Consider the following 21,362-nt stretch of genomic DNA (forward strand, 5'->3'; position numbering starts at 1 on the left):
TTTCAGGTGACCACTCTGCTCCTGCATGTATCAACTAGTGCTGCCCACTCTACAAAGACTTTGGCAGTAATGAACATCATACGGAAATAATTTCCTTATGGTACCTTAGGTACCACTCAACGTTTGTCCCAAGGCACCAAGGGATGGACTGTAGGGAGTTAAATTATTTCCTTTATGAAAATAACTCCTCGTGAAGCCAAAACTTAGGAACTCTTACAATGCAAATGTCAGGCCACAAAACAAACTCTTCAATCAGGCTTTGATCTCTTTGTGAAGCCAAACACCCAGAAACCCTTACAATGCAAATGTCGTGCCGCAAGACAATAAACTCTCTAATCAGACAAGAAGATCTGAGAGAAAGACCATTTGGTCCACTCACCCATCCTTCCAACCTGGGCTCATGGTACTGGTCCCGGAAAGATCTCTAGTTGCTACTCTTACAAAAATATTCACTATATTTTAAGAATGAATGATCTTAACCCTTTCATGTTTGGTATCATTTTAAAGGTCTCGTGCGATGGGTAAACTGGTCTCAATTTCACAGTAGTCACTTATATTATGGGAAATATTGGAAACTTAAGTGAATTCTGTACCTCTGTTGTGGGCGGTCTCCTTTCAAAACCTGATAAACATTGCTCTACAGGTGTGACCATTTGGGGCACGAGAACATCTCCTCCTGCGGCTTCTCATCCCCATACACAGATCTAATCTGTTTTGGGGCAGAGAATAAATGTTTATGGGCCTTTTGTTCTGGTAGTATTTAAGGAAAGTTGCAAATCAGTCAGGCGATTTGTAGCCAGATCAGCCCGTAGTGTGGAGGGTATTTAATATGTTCCATACTATGTATCTTCTTCTAAGCCAGGTAAACATTTTGTTCTTAGATTCATCTTTGAACAACTGTTATGTATTTTCTTATTTTTAATTGGCTTCTTATGGTTTTATTATGTAATTGGCAAGATACGTTTACCTGAGTAATAATAAATTGTTATATTTGATTTATTCTGATCTCTTCTGAAATCATTTTTTCAAGTAGATTAATGTGTAGGGGTATTTCCGCAAATCTGCGTTCAGGACAGATCACACCAAAGCACTAATGGATGAACCATGGGGAGCACCATGAAGGAGACTTTGGATTTCTGACTGTCGCTGGCTTAACACGGTGTAGCTCTCGTGGTTATAGGGAAAAATACACTTTTTGTTATGAGCATGCAGGCGCAGCTCACTTAAAGGTATTATAACCGCTCTGCACCCTCTGAGTAAGTTCAGAACTGACGAGTTTGTGTCGTGGATTCACTAAATAATCGGCCGAAGTGTAATTCCTATGCGATACCTAGTCCCTAATGAACGAATAATTGAAAGTATGGGATTTTCAGAATAATCAAATATCTAAATTAATGTACAATCGATATCTGTGATCAGTTTAATTGTAAATATTGTCTAAATTTAATGATCACTTGAAATTGGAGTCAGATCAAGCACGAAGTTAGACTAAAATTGAAACTAGATCGTGATAAATTCAGAAGCGCAAGTAAAAGACCGAACATGCATTAAACCTTCGACCAGGCCGCTGGATTCCGTTGTTTGGGCTAGCGGGTGGATCCTTACAAGTTCACAATACACAGTTTTATTTTTCTGTATTTTGATCAAATAAATACAGCCTTGATGAGCATAAGTGACTCCATTAAAAAACAAGGTCAATTATTTATTAGGTTTATAATATAGGCCGAACATAATATAATATAATATAATATATATCAAAACAACTGAAGCATTTAAACTGACAAAAGATAATAGAAAACAAACTGAAGCATTTAAACTGAGATCTGTAAGTTAAATATAAAAAAAAAAGAAGTGAATTCTTATATAGTTATCTAAACATCGCAGTTTGCACAATACACCTGTGTGTGACTGTAAATATCTCAGAGTTTTGTTACCGTTCTGTTCTGTGTACCGTTCTGTTAATCACCCGCTATTTCCAGCATTTAACGTTAATCAAGCCACTCTTCTTTAATACATGAGGACGTTTTATTTCACATGTCACGGTGTTTGCATTACCTCTCGATTTGAGCTATTTCATCCGCAACCATTGAAGTATTCGGTTTCTACAGCAACTCATTTGGCGCACACCATTCTCTTTCTATGAAACTTGTACACCGCATTCACCGGTTCTAACGCTATAGCGGCACCAGCTCTATAGCGGTTTACCCGAGCATTGCAATTCTTTCGTTTTAACTAGAATACAATTAAATGGCTTTCCCAACTCATTTTAGCATGTGCGCGGCACATTATTTCTCTGCGTGGCTGCGGTGGAAGAAGTGCGCAGCCGCGCGCGCGCGCAGCTTAGAGGGAACATTGAGCGTGACCCGTGTCTGAAGCATATATACAAAAACACCACATGTTGGCCGGCGACAGCCTATGACGTCACTACCGGCACGACCACAGTATAAAGGGGCGCCGGGAAAATACGTTATTCACTTCTTCGTCTGAAGCTTGTGTCCGAAGCATGGCACCGAGCCTAGAGGACGCAGTGTCTCGTTCCCTACTCAGGGAACCATGGTTACATATGTAACCTGAGACGTTCCCTTTCGAGGGAACTTCGAACTGCGTCCTCTAGGGGTCGCTATGGGGAACAGAATACCCAAGCCACCATGCTGAGGGGAGTGCAAGCCAAGTACAAAAAGGCGAGCACTAAGTACCAACTCTACCCGGCTAAGGGAGTTGCCCCTGGGATGGTTAGACAGCTGTCAGTGACATTATCCCCTTCGGCCAAAAACATGAGCTGCATACCCCAGAACTTACCTGTTAGGGGCCGGGCCTCCTGGACCCAGGGTAGAGCTCAAAGGCTTGGAATCAGAAGCAGAATTTCCTTTAAGGGGATACGACCAAGCGCCTAGGATAGTAACTAGGTCTTGGCCTGTTACCCAGGGGCTACTGCTTGCTCTGCATGAGTTCGCTGAAGGAATTGCCTCAACAGATCCCAGACGCTCAGATGGGAGCGGCATGCTCATAGGTGACCCTCAATAGTGAGGGGAGCAACGCCAGCTCGACCAACAAGGACAGCATAGGGCTGAATGACAGAACTCCGGAGAGCGGAGAGAAACCAACTCTCAAGTACGAGAGGGAACTCAGATGCTCAGAAGAGAGCAGCATGCTCATAGGTGACCCTCTATGGTGAGGGGAGCAATGCTAGATCGACCACTGACTCACAGAACTCTGGGAAGCGGAGAGCTCAGTTCTCAGAATGAGAGGGAACTTAGACGCTCAGAAGGGAGCTGCATGCTCATAGGTGACCCTCTATGATGTGGGGAGCAATGCTAACTCTACCAACAAGGAGAGCAAACCAACAGGGAGGCATAGAGAGGCCTAACAACCTGAGGCTGCTGATGACAGAGCTCTGGAGAGTGGAGAACTCAACTCTCAGCATGAGAGGAATCTCAGACGCTCAGATGGGAGCAGCATGCTCATAGGTGACCCTCAATGGTGAGGGGAGCGATGCTAGCTCGACCAATAACATAGCTCTGGAGAGCGGAGAACTCAACTCTCAGCATGAGAGGAATCTCAGATGCTCAGATGGGAGCAGCATGCTCATAGGTGACCCTCAATAGTAAGGGGAGCAATGTCAGCTCGACCAACAAGGAGAGCAAAGGGCTGAATGACAGAACTCTGGAGAGTGACCACTGGCCTAAAAAACCGGTAAGCCCTCCAGAGAAGCTGCCACAAAACTTCTGGGCTCTATACTTAAACCCTAGCAGGGGAACGCACACTCTAGGCAAGGGCTCAGGGAGATTGCTACTTAAAAACCCTCGGAAGGGGAGCAGCCCCTAAGCTAGCACATAGATATCCTCAGATAGCCCTGCACCTTCTCAAACCAAAGAACTGAAGTAAAAAGACCCGCAGGTCCTGGAACTGCAGTGTTGCAAGTGTGGAACACATAAATACCAGTAAAACTGGAATGTACTCACCCATCCATGGTTCCTGCGCATGAGATCAGTCCGGGAGCTGAAATCCGAAGAGTCGGGTCCAGACCATCAGTAAGGTAGTTTCTATGAAACATAGAACTTAACTAAAACAAAAGTCCAGCATAGAGACTGCAATGATTTTAAAGCGCAGGTTTCTATCTTGGTCCCCACCCAACCTCGGTCAGGTGGAATAAAACGGTGGTTGCAGGGGAATTAGAGAGGGGAAGATAAGGGCAGATGCCCCCCGAGGAAAGGGAGTAGATGTTCAATTCTTACTCTGGTCCGGACGAGAGCATTGAAAACGCTTCGTCTGGATCACCTCCCTCAGGTCTTGCCTACGTCTCTTTGACCCGCGCCTCCCTCTAGTCCTACCTGCAGGCGGGGGAGGGGCACGAGTCGCGACACTAGCCTTCTGTGCCCATCTCTGGTCTCCAGATGGAGATGGGCCAGGACCCCTGCGTTGTTCAGACTCAGACCTGGACCTTCTTGGAATGAAGGTTTTGAAGGCCGCTGAGCGCGCCTTCGCCTCCCTAAATTTCTCGACCACCGTCTCGACGGAGGTACCGAAAAGCTCGGAAGGCAAGACTGGAACATCGAGAAGAAAGCCCTTCTCTTCCTTCCCAACCTCTGCCAAATTCACCCACAGATGTCTCTCCGTTACCACCATGGCCGTTATAGACCTGCCCATAGCAGTGGCGGCCTGCTTAGTGGCACGGAGAGCCAAATCCGTGGTGTAGCGCAGCTCAGCTACTTCATCAGGTGACAAGCCCTGACCCTTATCCAGGTCCTTCAGCAGATCAGCCTGGTATGCCTGAAGCACCGCCATCGTGTGCAACGAAGCAACAGCCTGACCTGCTGCTGCGTATGCCCTGCCATTTAAGCGAGATGTTTCCTGAAGGAGAAGAAAAGATGGCGCCGGTGTTCATGGCCTGCCGTCTCTCTCAGTCTGATTGTCTTCGTTTTGTCTGCTATTCTGTTTTCCTCTGCAACGAGCTCCCCAACTTTGTTACACTATGATCGCCAAACTCTGTTTGAAATTAGATCTTCGATGGAAGAGTCACATACCGTCTTGCCGTGTGGATTTGACGCTCGTCTTCCTCCTATCCGGTGTCGGTTGTTGACCTGTTTCTGTCGGCTTCCTTTCATTTCTCGCTGGAAAAAACGCCGAAGAAGACACGGAACTCGAGGTGGCCTATTAGTTAAACTAAAGGCAAGATTATTTGTGCAGTCGTCGATGCAACGCTTTCTCCTGATTGACTCCATGAAGAGAAAGGAAAGGTACTTTTCTACCATTCTGCGCTCTATGGAGGTGGCCTGGCAACTATTTTTAAGAACAGCTTGAACTGTCTGACTCTGCATACTACGCACTATGCTAGTTTTGAGCTGCAGCTGTTTCAGTTGAACTCCTCAATACTTTGTGCTGTGTTATATCGTCCTCCAAAGTTTAACAAGGATTTTATACGGGATTTTATGGACTTTCTGGGCAGTATATGTCTGAAATATGATAAACTCCTAATAGTGGGCGACTTCAATGTGCATGTCTGCTGTTCATCAAATCCTCTGGCTAAAGACTTTTTAGATGTAATTGATTCTTTTAACCTTGTCCAACATGTGCAAAGTCCAACTCATGAAAAAGGCCATACTTTGGACTTAATATTATCTTTGGGTCTTTCTGTTGGGGATATTGTAACTCAGAACTTTTAAGGTTTAAGACTCTATATTCTGAATCCGGCATTTTTTGTGATCTTGATGGCTCTAGTGATGTAAATATGGCTTTTGATTTATTTAATTCTACATGTTCCTCTATGTTAAACGCTATAGCCCCTTTAAGGGCTAAGGGTGGCAAGACAAAAATTGATCCTTGGTTAAATGAGGATACACGAGAGTTGAGACGAGCTTGTAGGAGAGCGGAGCGTAGGTGGAAGAAAGATAAATTACAGGTGTCATTTAAAATTCTACAGGATGCTTTAGTTACTTATCAGAACACTGTAAAAGTGGCTAAAATGAATTATTTTGCTGGAGTAATCTCGGGGTATAATGGGAATTCAAAAGTGTTGTTTAATACGATAAATTCTGCATTGAATCCTTCTGCCACCTCTTCCGCTCTTCCTACTATGGCTTGCGATGATTTGTTAAACTTTTTTGCCCAGAAAGTCATTGATATTAGAATCCAGATCATGCCTGGTTCTTTTACTTTTCCATTTACCAGTTGTACATCTGCTTTATTTAATCAATTTTCTCCTCTTTCTCTTCAGTCTTTATCTAAGGTAATTGGCCAGTTGAAACCTACAAATTGCTGCCATTTCATTCCATCAAAAGTTATTAAACAGACTTTTGAGGTTATTGGCCCAAGTATATTGACTTTAGTAAATAAAAGTCTGCAATCTGGGGAATTTCCTGCTAGTTTTAAACATGCCATTGTAGAGCCTCTGTTGAAAAAAACTAATTTAGGTCCAGATGTTTTATCAAATTATCGCCCCATTTCTAAATTACCTTTTATATCCAAGGTCTTAGAAAAGGTTGTTTTAAATCAATTACAGGCCTTTCTAGTCCAAAATGATATCTATGAAAAGTTTCAATCCGGATTTAAAGTAAATCATAGTACAGAGACGGCCCTGTTAAAAGTATTAAATGATACTTTATTTTCAATCGACTCTGGTGATTCTGTGATTTTGATTTTATTGGATCTAAGTGCAGCCTTCGATACTATTGATCACAATATTCTAATCGCTCGCTTGGAAAAGACTGTGGGTATCCGAGGCATTGCCCTTGAGTGGTTCAGGTCTTTTCTTTCTAACAGATCCTTTTCGGTTAATATTAGTCAATCCTATTCTAAATCTGCTCCTTTGCACTGTGCTGTTCCCCAAGGTTCAATCCTTGGTCCAGTTTTGTTCCTGTTGTATATGCTGCCCTTGGGTTCTATTTTTAAACGGCATGGAGTTTTTTTCCATTGCTTTGCTGATGATACTCAGGTGTACTTTCCTTTGCGGAAGCACGACAAGAGCTTCTTTATTAAACTGCCTGCAGGATGTTAAATTATGGATGTCAGCAAACTTCTTAAGTTTAAATGAATCTAAGACCGAGGTAATCTGGTTCGGAAATTCTGAGTCCCAAGTCCTTTCTGATTTGGGAAACTTGGCTCAGTTCCATAAATCAGTAGTTAAGAATCTGGGGGTTCAGTTTGATGTTGCTCTGAAATTTGACAAGCAGATCAAGTTAGTGGTTAAGTCCTGCTTCTTTCATTTAAGATTATTAGCTAAGGTAAAACAGTTTCTGTCACTCAGCAATTTCGAAAAGCTTATTCATGTTTTTATTTTTGTTAGACTGGATTATTGTAATTCTTTATATGCAGGTGTGAGCAAATCATTGATATCTCGCTTACAGCTAGTGCAAAATGCTGCTGCGAGATTAATGATGGGTGTCCGTAAACATCAGCATATAACACCTATTTTAGCCACTTTACATTGGCTTCCAGTTCACCATAGAGTTGACTTTAAATTACTTACCTTAGTATTTAGAGTCCTACACAATCTGGCGCCCTCCTATTTATCAGATCTCATACATGTTCATAAACCTCAAAGGAACCTAAGGTCATCTAATCAGATGATCCTGGTTGTCCCCAGGTCAAGGTTAAAGCTGTGTGGTGATCGGGCGTTTTCAGTGACGGCCCCAAAGCTTTGGAATAGCTTGCCGTTACAACTTAGACTCCTACCTACATTGGGGTCTTTTAAAAGAAATTTGAAACTGTATTTATTAGAATTAGCTTTTGGTTGATCGCATTGTGCTTATAATATTGGGGTTTGTTACCTTTTTATGTTTGTTTTACTTGTCTTCTTATTATTTTCTTTGTCTTTTTGTCAATATGCATTCATTACTAACAAAATATGTATTGGTATGGATTTCATATTAGTGTGCACGTGTATTTCATATATATATTTTGAACATCCAATAGTATACATGTATATGTGAGTAATTTATAGGTGTATATGCAAGTGTTTTATGTATGTATTGATAAGCAAAGTTTGATTTACATCCTACGTGGCGCCTCATACTTAGAAGCTCTAAACGTGTGATTCTCTGCATTGAAGCTCTAACATAACTTTTTCTGCAAAAAAGCTCTAACACACAAAAATCTCTTCTGCAGTGCAAATAACATTTCATTTCATGAGAAAAAACATCTTTCATGTACTTGAGCTTTTCTCTTAAAATTGCATGAACCAAATTTCTCTCACTGAGAAAGAAACTTTTCAGCATCCGTGGCCTTGCTTTCTCTTCATTTGCTTAGTTGCACTAAACACAGCATTAGTGTTCTTAGAAGCTCTAAACTAGTGATTCTGAGCACTGACTTTATCTGCAAAAAAGCTCTAACACATGAAAATCTGTCTTCTGCATTGCAAATAACATTTCATTTCATGAGAAAGAAACATCTTTCATGTACTTGAGCTTTTCTCTTAAAATTGCATAAACCAACTTTCTCTCACTGAGAAAGAAGCTTTTCAGCATCTGTGGCCTTGCTTTCTCTTCATTTGCTTATGTAACGGGATTAGGTGATTGACAGCAGTGCTTGCCTACCAGCAAGTAGTACCTTCTATTTAAAGACCGATTGGCTATTACCTGGGATGGGTCACGTCCGTTTTCTTCCTTTGTATGCCTGTGTTAACGGCGGCTGTAGGTAAGCATGCTATGTTTTAATAGGTGGTAATTTAGGACTTGTTAGGGTCCTGAAACATAACAGCTGAAACCCATTTAGACACTTACCTTGGACTTTCCCTGCCTCAGGGCCGAGTATTGTATGCATTATCGCTGCCCTACAGAGCCCCGTTAGTTTTCCTAGTCTTGCCTCGCCTCGCCTCGCCTAGCCTAGCCTTGCCTTGCCTTTGTCGGATAGTGTTTTCCCCTGCCTGGGCTATCGCTGGCGTTTTGGATTACCTCTCCTGTCTCACCCCTTTGGATACTGTTTGCCGATCGTCGACCCACGCTTGTCTTTGTTTACTCTTTGTCTCGCCCATGTTATACCTGTTTGCCACTGTTCGACCCTGCCTGTTATGACCACGTCTCTGCTCAATAAAAGTCTGCATATGGATCCGCATGTCTCATGTCTCGTCAGCCCCGTAACAGCGTGCTATCTGGCGTATTATCCTGATGGTAAGTGTTTAACCGCAATTATAATTGGGAGTGGGGATAATATTATGATCGGTAACGTCTCCTTTTGTGTTAGTTGTAGGATTCTCCCTCTTGTTCTATGCCGTGATTATTTACTGCTGTCTTCATGCTGTTGCTTCTATAGCCGCGCAGACACGATCATCGTTATTAATTAAAGGGGACTGCTAGTCTGATTCTTATCGTGCCGTTTTAGTGCCCTTCACATCTTTGGCTTGTTGGTGAGACCTGATCAGCTCTTGTCGTTTGTATAAGAGAATACTGGCCTCTTTTTCTTTCGATTTAAACCATTTAATCTTTTGTTTTCTGTTACTTTTAAGTCTGTGGAATTACAATTTGTTTTGTTTGGCTTGGTTGATTTTTTTTTTTTTTTTTTTCTCTTCTTAATGTTTGTAAAACTAATTAAGTGGTTATAATTCTTGATGTATGTGATCAATCCTTTATTAATGCAACTCTACTTGTGTGTGATCATCTATTGAGTTCAAGTGGTTTTGTGATAATCTCAGGTGACCAACTATTTGATCCTTGTAAGGTTATATTGCTTTCTCTATTTCTCTTTGTAACTGACATCCCCTGTTCTGAGGACTTGCTTCATTAGTGAGGTCCATATTGCCATTTCCATGTTCATTTTTATAGTTTCTTAATTTCTTTTTGATTTATTGCAGGAGCTGGGGTCCCACAGGTGGATTGATCTTCCTCCTTGTGGTGGTGGTTCCTTATCGTGTGCGGTGTACACTTTGAGTGTTTGATAGCGTGATCAGGTGTGTGTGTGTGTGTGTGTGCGCGTGGACGTGTTCCCTTGTAAAACCAAACTCTACATTGATTCCTGCCGTTGGGAGCCTCAGCCCTGCTGGTAGTTAGTTTTGTTTTATTTTACATATACATAACTGCTACATACTAAGTGGGTTTTTGTTTTGTAATGTGCTTTCGTTTGAAGTGGGTTTTCTAGTGTCTCATGGGCTTTAGTGTCCAACATTTTAAATCATCTCTGTATTAATAAACATTTTGTATTTTTATACTTGACTCACATCTCTGGCCTAATTCTATGAGAGAACCGAGCCTGTGTGCTTCGCTCAATTTGAGTGGTTTGAGTATTTTCCTTGGGGTTAACTCCTAGGGTGGCGTAGTCGGACTTTCTTAATAGTAAAACCTTGGGCTTGTGTCTCAAATTGCACTGCCCCACCACACTTGGTTGCACTAAACACAGAATTAGTGTTCTTAGAAGCTCTAAATTAGTGATTATGAGCACTGAAGCACTAACATGACTTAATCTGCAAAAAACTTCTAAGAAATGATAATCTGTCTTCTGCATTGCAAATTTCATTTCATGAGAAAGAAACATCTTTCATGTACTTGAGCTTTACTCTTAAAATTGCATAAACCAACTTTCTCTCACTGAGAAAGAAGCTTTACAGCATCTGTGGCCTTGCATTCTCTTCATTTGCACTAACAGAGCATTAGTGTTCTTAGAAGCTCTAAATTAGTGATTCTGAGCAATGAAGCACTTTATCTGCAAAAAAGCTCTAACACATGTAAATCTTTCTTCTGCATTGCAAATAACATTTCATTTCATGAGAGAGAAATATTCTTTGCATTAAAGAATATGTGGTAAGTATATGTCAGCCTGCTCTTTTTACAGTCTTAAACTCTATCCTCCAATTTGATACTGTTAAGTGCTTTGACACAATCTGTATTGTTAAAAGCGCTATATAAATAAAGGGGACTTGACTTATGGATATATTTGCATTGATAGTTATGTTAATTTTCTTATTGGCACCACAGTCTCGCTTTGCCCGTGTGTGTAGTATGCAGCAAATCAGCTCATTTTTGATTTGATAAAACACACTATCTCTTAGTAGAGGTAACTAGAGGTTAGTATGAAAACTTGAGTATTGGTAACTGTTTTACAAGTTCAGTCAACTTAAAGATTAAAGATTTTCAAAACAATTTTCTTAAGAAGCTTGTTCTCTACAGTTCATTTGAGAAATAATTGCACATTTGCAGAGGTTACAAATCATGGCAATGCAGAGTAAAGTTTTAAGTACAAATAATTACAAGGAAAGCTTGATTAATAAATGTAAAAAAATGTATCAGTAAAATACTGAAATGGTGTTTTCTTGTAAAATGTACTCGATGTTTAATGCTTTTTTTTTTTTTTAAATGCAGTGCAGTTGATATCAAGCCACTTGACCGTCCTGAAACAACACAAGTCATGTTTTTAAGCTTGGCTGTGTCCAGTTCCATCAGAATTCTCTTGTCCTTGAGGTGGTATAGTTCAAAATAACTGGCTATACATTTAATTCTTATTTTATACTGCCAGGCCAAAAAAGGTCGCTGTCAGGATTTAAATGAGTAAATACTTGATATTTAAGGAATGACTCATTACTTGAAGTGATTAATGTTTCTGGCATGTTGTGTGTTTGGCAACAATTCTTTTAGCCCTAAATGATGCAGTGTGTAGCCTTTTATTTCTCAAACAACCACGACGGAAGTCGTACCCATGTCTATATTCCAGGATAACAATGTCAAGATTCATCAGGTTCAAACTGTGAAAGATTGTCCACCACAGAGTCCTGACCTAATCCCCATCCAAAGTCTTTAGGATGTGCTGGAGTCGACTTTACATAGCCTGTCCAAAAAGTAGTTGCAGACTCTAATATTTCATTGGACCACCTATAGCTTTCATAACATTGTGCTTTGTTGTTGCATTGTTTAAACAACATTATGCAACATCACAACACTTATTTCCGTCAAGAGTTGCATTTTTGTTTTTGGCCTGGATCTTGTATTGACAATGGGAAAGTCTAGCCACTCTGTAAAGTCGACTCCAGCACATCCTCAAGACATTCGGTAGAGTTAAGCTCAGGACTGGTGATTAATTTATACATGAAAATGATTCCTCGTGCTCACTGAACCACTATTTCACAAATTGAGCCGAATGAATTTTGTTATTGTCATGCTGGACTGTGTACATTGGTACGTCCTCCAACATGGTTGTTTAAGAAATGAAAAGCTACACACTGCTTCAGTTTGGAAACATAAAAATCACTGCAATAATCATCCAATTCCAGACTCTTCAGTATTTGCTTATTTAAATCCAAATGTTGACTTTATTTTTTTTTTTTTTGACCAGGCAGTGTACATTTGAATGAGTACATATCCAAAATGTCAGAGTTTGTAAACAATGTGCCCTTAAAATTTCTGAATATGACACTGTGGCTGGCATTGGAACACTACTCATTCTCTTTGTTTATCCTCCAGGACTGTGAAAGTGCAGAGGTTGAGTCTGGAATTGCACGGACAACAGTGGGCATGTACATCTTTCGTTCAGAGGGTGCTGGTGTTGGTCCCGGAGACCAACCTACGGCTGTTGGTGTGGAAGTTCTGCAGTGTCACTCTTGGGTGTTTGATGCTTTTTGGACTGATTTATGTACTTAACTGAAGCTTGCAATAGAGCTCAAGTGCATGTTTGAAGAAAATTCTGGATACAACCAAGCTGTTACCAAAGAACTCTTTAAGTAATGACAATTGTGATTTGAGATGTCAAATTTTTGTACTTGAGTCCATTTAAGTGTTAAAAGTTTAAAATGTAGATGTAGAATGTTCCATTCGTACTCATGCACTCCTAACATGTAATCGAATATGCATGGAAAGTGTGGTGGTGAGCCTTATGACATTTTTTCTGACCATTATCCTATTATTATAAATTGCATGTCACAGATTTTTGTTTAAATGTTAGTACAACGTAAGTAGTACTGTTATCATTGGTTTACCTCATGTATCTATCTACCTCAAATTTGCACAGTTCTTGAGGAAACTGGTCTCATTTCTACACTGTCTTGCTGTTCTTTTTTGTGTGTGTTGTAGTTAGATTTTGTTGTAGCACAGTGCGATTGGGTGGGGTAGAATTAAATATATGAAATACGTTGGGTTTATTGATAAAAATTATGCAAATGTGATAGGGTTTATTACTGTAACGGGGTCAACGAGATGTGAGGCGTGCGGATCCATTTGCAAAGCTTTATTAGTCAGAGACGTGGTCATAACAGGCAGGGTCACACAAATGGCAAACAGGTATATACAGGTGCTGGTCATATAATTAGAATATCATCAAAAAGTTGATTTATTTCACTAATTCCATTCAAAAAGTGAAACTTGTATATTATATCCATTCATTACACACAGACTGATATATTTCAAATGTTTATTTCTTTTAATTTTGATGATTATAACTGACAACTAAGGAAAATCCCAAATTCAGTATCTCAGAAAATTAGAATATTGTGAAAAGGTTCAATATTGAAGACACCTGGTGCCACACTCTAATCAGCTAATTAACTCAAAACACCTGCAAAGGCCTTTAAATGATTTCTCAGTCTAGTTCTGTAGGCTACACAATCATGGGGAAGACTGCTGACTTGACAGTTGTCCAAAAGACGACCATTGACATGTTGCACAAGGAGAGCAAGACACAAAAGGTCATTGCAAAAGAGGCTGGCTGTTCACAGAGCTCTGTGTCCAAGCATGTTAATAGAGAGGCGAAGGGAAGGAAAAGATGTGGTAGAAAAAAAGTGTACAAGCAATAGGGATAACCACACACTGGAGAGGATTGTGAAACAAAACCCATTCAAAAATGTGGGGGAGATTCACAAAGAGTGGACTGCAGCTGGAGTCAGTGCTTCAAGAACCAGTACGCACAGACATGGGTTTCAGCTGTCGCATTCCTTGTGTCAAGCCACTCTTGAACAACAGACAGCGTCAGAAGCGTCTCGCCTGGGCTAAAGACAAAAAGGACTGGACTGCTGCTGAGTGGTCCAAAGTTATATTCTCTGATGAAAGTAAATTTTGCATTTCCTTTGGAAATCAGTGTCCCAGAGTTTGGAGGAAGAGAGGAGAGGCACACAATCCACGTTGCTTGAGGTCCAGTGTAAAGTTTCCACAGTCAGTGATGGTTTGGGGTGCCATGTCATCTGCTGGTGTTGGTCCACTGTGTTTTCTGAGGTCCAAGGTCAATGCAGCCATATACCAGTAAGTTTTAGAGCACTTCATGCTTCCTGCTGCTGACCAACTTTATGGAGATGCAGATTTCATTTTCCAACAGGACTTGGCACCTGCACACAGTGCCAAAGCAACCAGTATCTGGTTTAAGGACCATGGTATCCCTGTTCTTAATTGGCCAGCAAACTCGCCTGACCTTAACCCCATAGAAAATCTATGGGGTATTGTGAAGAGGAAGATGCGATATGCCAGACCCAACAATGCAGGAGAGCTGAAGGCCACTATCAGAGCAACCTAGGCTCTCATAACACCTGATCAGTGCCACAGACTGATCAACTCCATGCCACGCCGCATTGCTGCAATAATTCAGTACAATACTCGGCAAACTGTGAACGGAAGTCCATGGTTTATATAGGGTGTGTGTGATAGCTATGTGATCAGAGCATTCAGCTGTGTAAGTGCAATCAGTGTAATCAGCTGTGTATGTGTCATCAGTGCAGTGGATGATGGGAAATGCATCATCACCGACAAGCTGTCACTCATCTTAGATCATCGCGATCTCACAAAGTTACATTATAATCAATGAATCTCTTATTTACATCGTGTCTACACTTTTATATAGCGAGAGGTTTCAGGAGCATGCAGAACGCAGAACTGGATGAACACCAGAGTTAAGAGCGATATTCCAACATAATTCCAACATTGGTCATTGTGTATAGGCCTAAATCAACAGAAATGTTTGTGATTGTGATTTTTGCTCAACTCTGCAAAAACAAGTTAAAAATAGAAACCTTTAGCTCTCCCAAGCTCTACAAACTCACATATGTACTAGATTTTGCCAAAGTCTTTCCACAAATAGGCCTATGCTATTATTACACCCCCATATAACCGGGCCTATTAATAATGAAAAATGAGTAATGCATATAAAGACAGAAATAGAAAATTATCCCTCAAAAAAGTCAGAAGTTTTCTCTTACCAAGTGTAGGTTTATTAGCCTACTCTATTTTATAGCTAGCTAGCGGCGCCAAACAAGCAGTAAATGATCCCTTACGGGTATGGCAGTTTTTAGATATGGGGGTTTTTAGTTTGCATTTTAAAGAGACATGACAACTAGTTAAAAATCATACATGAATGATTGTTAATAATTAATTCACGAAATGTACCATACCCTAGCTGCTTAAATTTAATCAGATGTTTAATTCATATATTTTTTACTAAAATAATAATATCTTGGGGACCCCGTCATTGCCTTTCTTTGATGACGTTCCAAGGAATCCCAAATGAGCGATTATTGTCAGAGAAGTCCCCTTCAACGGATATCCCGTGCTTAGGAAGCAGGGAGCTGTGAACACTGCGTATACCCAGTCATTCGGAACGCATTTTAAGTGAACCGAACATCCCTTTAATCACCGTAATTTTGAGCTGAGACTTCACAAGCACATTTCACAAACCTGAGACTTACATCTTGTAAAAATGGGCATAATATGACCTCTGTTAAGGAAAGTCTTGATATTATGACTGACCACTGGATGGCACTCTTCAAGCGCGCAGGGAATGTGATCAATTGGACTGTGTCCTTTCAGATGTTCACTGTTCAGCACACGCGCGCACAGCTGTGACGTTTGTCTGTGTTTAGCAAAACTGCTCTTGGCAACGTCTCTGCTTCCGCTGAGAGGATTTTAAAATCGTGATCTGCCATATGCTATTTTTCCTCATTAAAATATACAGTGGCCGTATGAGGAATTATATTGCAATGCGTCTTCCGTTTTGATGTTTGTTTGTAAAAAAATTTTTTATTGCGAATGATGCCTATAGGTGGATGTTACCTCAGGCACGTTACAGACGAATTTTCTTTTCCCAACGTATTTAACGCGTGTCTCTTGTACTTTTGATGTAAAACTCTGGTTAGTGTAATGATCTCGATGTACGGATCTAGTGGTAGATTAGCTGTGTCGCTGATATTGACGTTTGTCAGCGTGTTTGTATTGTGCGAATATGTGATTTATTATCCTGTTATTCTGCGATGCTCATGGCCTCATATTGAGACTGTAAATTCAAATTTACCTTTACGGGCGTTATTTCTCTCCGATACTCACTTACTAGGGGCCATCAAAGGACACTGGCTCGACAAACTCAGAAGGTATGGATCTAGTGTCTCAATATCGAACAACACTAGCAAAAAGATGTGCCATTGTAGTACAATGTTTTTGATATAATCACTGTACCATGGTACTGCTGTAGTAGTTTTGTTAAGGGCAGAACTAATCACTTACACATTAGACAGTACACGTCAACTAATCATAAACTGATCAGACAGTTCATAGTTAGGAATGTTTTGATTTGTTCCATACATGTTCATTGGCAGTTTAAAAATTATTATTTTTTTTTTTATTTGAAAGATTTACAAAGCCAATTTTTATATTGTGCAAAAAGGCATTTTAAATACCATCAGCTCTGCATTTTTTTATTAAGAATATTGTAACAATTTTTCACAGAGAATGGCAGATGGAAAGGGCGTTCCAGACATCTCTGTGGCTTCTAAATCCAGAAGTTGTCTTCATTTTAGGAGATGTATTTGATGAGGGCAAGTGGAGCTCCAGTCAGGTACAGTAAATGGTACAATTTACAACCAACAAACAAACAAACAAACAAACAAACAAACACAAAGCAGCAGACAATTTGTCATAGTTTGCAAAATATTGCTGTGTAATAGGCCTAATAGATAAAAGCACACATGCTGTATTAGGCCAGTGTGCGTGTGTGTGTTTGTTTGTTTCATAATGTTTCTCATTATGAAAAATATTCTTACAGATTTCTATTCAGATTTTTATATTTTGTAAAGTTATACTGTCAAGTCGGTTTGTCAAGTTGTACAATACTTTTCACAATACGCATTGTTTTAAAGCAGCTTTACAGAAATGCAAGATGTTGACATCACTTCACATATGATTTTGCTACTGTGCACAGAGCCGGTTCTAGACATTAGGAAGCCCTAGGCAAAATTCATGTTGGAGGCCCCCCACCCCCAATAAAAAGCACTTGAGAAAAATAAGATTCCTAACCTTTTTATTTATACAACATTTAATTGAAATTTTGTATATTTTTACTTGGAGTACAAAAATGTGTAAACATTACTATTTTAAATGTTTTTGAAAAAAAGTCTCTTAATGGTCATCAATCCGGATTCAGCCTGTTTGATCAAAAATACAGAAAAAACAAACAAACAATAATACTGTGAAATATTATTACAATTTAAAATAATGGTTTTCTATTTTACTATATTTCTGTGATGCAAAACTGAATTTTCATCAGCCATTACTCCAGTCTTCAGTGTCACATGATCCTACATATATCATTCTAATATGCTGATTTATTATCAATGTTAGAAACCGTGCTTAATGTTTATTTTATAATCTGTGATTTTGTTTTGATTATTAAAAAGATGTTTAAAAATAAATATTTAATAATAATAATTTCACTCAAAAAGGCTGCTTCAAGAACAAATATGGTTTTCTCTTTATATGCGGATGTCATGTCATTCCCAAAATTTAGCAGCGTGTATGAGTCAGTCCTAGCAGCTAGAAAAACAAAAGTTTTCTGAAGCGTGCAAAGAGCGCTCCCGTTATCATCACTGACAAGCTGTCACTCATATTAGATCATCGCGATCTCACAAAGTTACGTTATAATCAATGAATCTCTTATTTACATCGTGTCTACACTTTTATATAATGAGAGCTTTCGGGAGCATGCAGAACGCAGAACTGGACGAACATATATATATAAATATTTTAAGCGTAACAGTTACATACACCACCATGAAGGAACATGCAGCTATCCTCACCATAGTTAGAACACCTGACACTAAGTTAAGGTACATGACTCCCTAGCTGCACATGACATCCTAGCTCAACAGCAGTTGAAAACCATGCTAGGAAAACCCACAGTAGCTTTGTTTTTGTTCTTCTTTTACCTTTTACTATCACTTTTTATCTAACACATTCTTGCTGAATAATATTGTGTTTTTTCTGTATTTTTGATAAAATAAATACAGGCTTGATGATAATAAGAAATGTCTGTCTTTTATGTTCTTTTAAAAACATTAAAAACTTTTGACAGGTGCTGTATGTACATATTAATCAAACTTTACAAAGGTAATTTTTCTTTTTTCTTTTTTTTTGATGAAGATGATGTTGTTGTTGTTGTTATTATTATTTTGCTGTTTTATTTAATTTAATCACAGTTCCAGAATACCACTTCAGTAAATGCTTTTATCATTTTTTCCCTAGCTGGGTATAAGGCAGGATTTCCCCGACCCATTTAATCAGTATTGACTACATATATTGTTAGGGGTTGCACGGTATGTATTCGTACCGAACCGTCACGGTACGGGCGTCTCGGTTTGGTGCATGAGGCCTTTTACGGCGAATACATGCAATTCACCCCCAATCCAGAAGGAGGCGGCTGCAGTAATGCAACGCTGTTTGATAACTGCGAGCGCCAGCAGAAGAACAGCGAATGCCGAGTTGCGCACTTGAAAACAAAGCCCACTAGACAGTGACCATGGCCGTTTCTCAAACGGAAGGCTGCATCCTCCGGAGGTCACATTTGTAGGCTGCATACGTCATCAATCCTGGTTTATTTCAGTTAACTGAGCATTATATTCACGAGTCAAAAGCATACTACAACAATTTACACTTAACTAAGAATAATGGTCAAATTTATAACTGTTAATATTCTAAAATAAGATGATCTTTATGACGTATGCAGCCTACAAATGCGACCTCCGGAGGATGCAGCCTTCCGTTTGAGAAACGGCCCATGTGCTGATTCTGAACGCGTCTCTCACATAGACGGACAAAGGAGTATACTTTAAAGGCTTGCGCACCTAACTGTTTGCGAAATGGAGCTTTGTGTTTGAGTATCCTACCTCTCTCATTTGGCACAAATCCAAATATTCCGTAATATTTCCATATTTGCGATGTAACGTATCTGAATGCTAAACTATTATTTATTATGTAAATGATAGGCTTTGTACTTCAGTCGCATTCCAACGGTGACACAGAGGCCCGCGCGCTGATGTTTGGCTCACTGTATTTTATTTTGATAAAAGTACCAACTGTGCTGTCAAGTTAGCGACGCTGGAACTGATGTTTTGTGTGTGTGCGTGTGCGCGCGCGCTCCGGCGCGAAAACTTCAACTGTTTCCTCATACCAGCAGAATCAACTTTAAACACTTATTGTCTTATTAATAATCACTGTATAAAGGTCTGCTTTTATTTGTGTACACTCACAATGAAAACAAAACAGATTTTATATATATAACATGTAATAATATTTAGTATTTTCATATCTTGAAGGAAATTTTTTTAATTTGCACTACTGTCTGTTCAAAATAAATGAAAAGAAACTGAGCATAGTAGATTTTTTTTTTTTTTTCCCCGTTGTACCGAAATCGTATCGAACCGTGATCCCCGAACCGAGGTACGTACCGAACCGTGACATCTGTGTACCGTGCCACCCCTATATATTGTCATATTACTAATTACAATAATATGATATATATATACAAATCAAGTGGAACAGAAAGACATGATCGCGACTAAGCAGAAAAGTTACTTACTTAGTTGAGACTGAAATTATAAGTATGTTAGAGCAGTAATCCAAATCATCAGCCGAATTTAGAATATACACCTGAGATCCTTTATTTGAATCATTAAAAAAATGCTTTAGTCTGTATGCTTTTTAACTTTGAATACAAACTTCTCTGCTTTTACTTTTTGTATCTATTTTGCTAGTCAGCTCCCGACGCAATGTCATTGATTGTATGCACAAAAAGCGTCGCGTCACTGTCAACGGCGCTCGCTCTTTTTAAACTTGTACTAAAGCAGTGAATGATCTTTCCAGAAATGACGCTGAGTGACAGAACAAGTTTATATTTAGAATACATTGTAATCACTCCAAAATAGATGACAACAACTCACACACCTGCATTAGGAGCTGTACTTCTTTGCTTGCCTATTTAGCCGTTTGCATAGCATAGTTCGCAGCACCTGAAAGATGCATTCGTTACGCTAACATTCAGAAGGCGGGACCCACTTTGAAACTGCAACATTAAGTGGTTTAATTGCAGATGAGTGACAATTCAACTATATCCAATGAACATATCCAATGGCCTCGATCCGATCCAATTGCAGAAAGCACGCTCAGAAAACACACAGCTCGCGCATATAGTGCTGTTGTTTGCATTTCAATCGCTTAAATCACTTGTCTTCAAACCGCAATGCTTAAAAACGCGTGCCAATTATGAGTTTTCGTGACCATAGCGCCCACAGCAACGTGACATGAGCGCACTAAATAGGCTAAAGCTTGCCGCAAAGCCCCAGCAAAAGTTACAATGAATGTGTCTGGGGGAAATAGTAAGGAGATATTTGAATTATTTATTAATAAACTAGTGTTTTCTGAGTCAGTGTCACAAAGATGAAGTTAAAAATCCTGACTCGCCGTCTCCTCATTGGACACGCCTTTAGAAAGAAATGGATCTTTACGGATAATGAAAGAGTTTTTGTTTTGGATATGATTTATTTCGTTTTGTAGTAATTCAAAGCTTTCTATAGATATATTCATCATGTCTGTAAGTTACAGTTCATTTTTGACGGGAAGCGCATCCTATTAGTTTTCTTTATTTTAGAAGAGCACGTTTTCTTGATATTGTGAGTGCACAAATAAAATATACCCTTTACAGTTCGAGCGATGTATTATTATTACCTTTATGAGCAACAATTACGGGCGTATATGATGTTCTGAAGCGCTTCAGCTTCCACTCTCCGCACAAACGATCGGATATGCGCCTAGCGCACATTTATCTAGGTTAAATGTTTAAACTAACATTTTGATATGCTTTGAGTATTTCATATCTATAGATTTTATTTTTGGCAAATCGTAATTACAACATTGTATGACATTGTCTCATATATGATGTTCATAAGTTGCTTCATATTGCGTTTTTATCTCATGACAGCAAATCAGTAAAATAATAAAAATTGCACTACGAAAGATCTCCATGATTAGCCTGTTTTTGCACTTCCTGTTTTTCCCTGCTTGAGAATTTCTGTCCAATGAACGGATGACCTTAGCACACGTGTGGTTTTGTTTACAATTTCTGGTTCATTTGCAAAAAGGGCAGTGTGAAAGCGAACCGCACCAAAAAAAAAAAAAAAATTTTTTATTTGGTCCGGACCAAAGCAA

At 39.6% G+C, this 21,362-nt stretch overlaps 1 protein-coding gene across 4 annotated transcripts in view; it reads left to right on the forward strand.

Annotated features, from left to right (window-relative positions):
* Positions 1 to 15,686: 15,686 nt before the first annotated feature.
* mppe1 (metallophosphoesterase 1) overlaps positions 15,687 to 21,362 on the forward strand; it is a 97,942-nt gene continuing 92,266 nt past the window's right edge. The window contains exons 1-3 of one of the 4 annotated variants that reach the window (XM_058764679.1): positions 15,687 to 15,949; positions 16,222 to 16,258; positions 16,614 to 16,722. In XM_058764679.1, the coding sequence (XP_058620662.1) occupies positions 16,624 to 16,722 (99 nt within the window). In that variant the 5' untranslated portion in view covers positions 15,687 to 15,949; positions 16,222 to 16,258; positions 16,614 to 16,623. Of the gene's footprint in view, positions 16,259 to 16,613; positions 16,723 to 21,362 lie in introns of all 4 variants that reach the window. The other 3 variants (XM_058764675.1, XM_058764678.1, XM_058764676.1) reach the window with 3 other exon arrangements.

Source organism: Onychostoma macrolepis, chromosome 24, assembly GCF_012432095.1.
Source record: "Onychostoma macrolepis isolate SWU-2019 chromosome 24, ASM1243209v1, whole genome shotgun sequence".
In the NCBI taxonomy this organism is placed as follows: domain Eukaryota; kingdom Metazoa; phylum Chordata; class Actinopteri; order Cypriniformes; family Cyprinidae; genus Onychostoma; species Onychostoma macrolepis.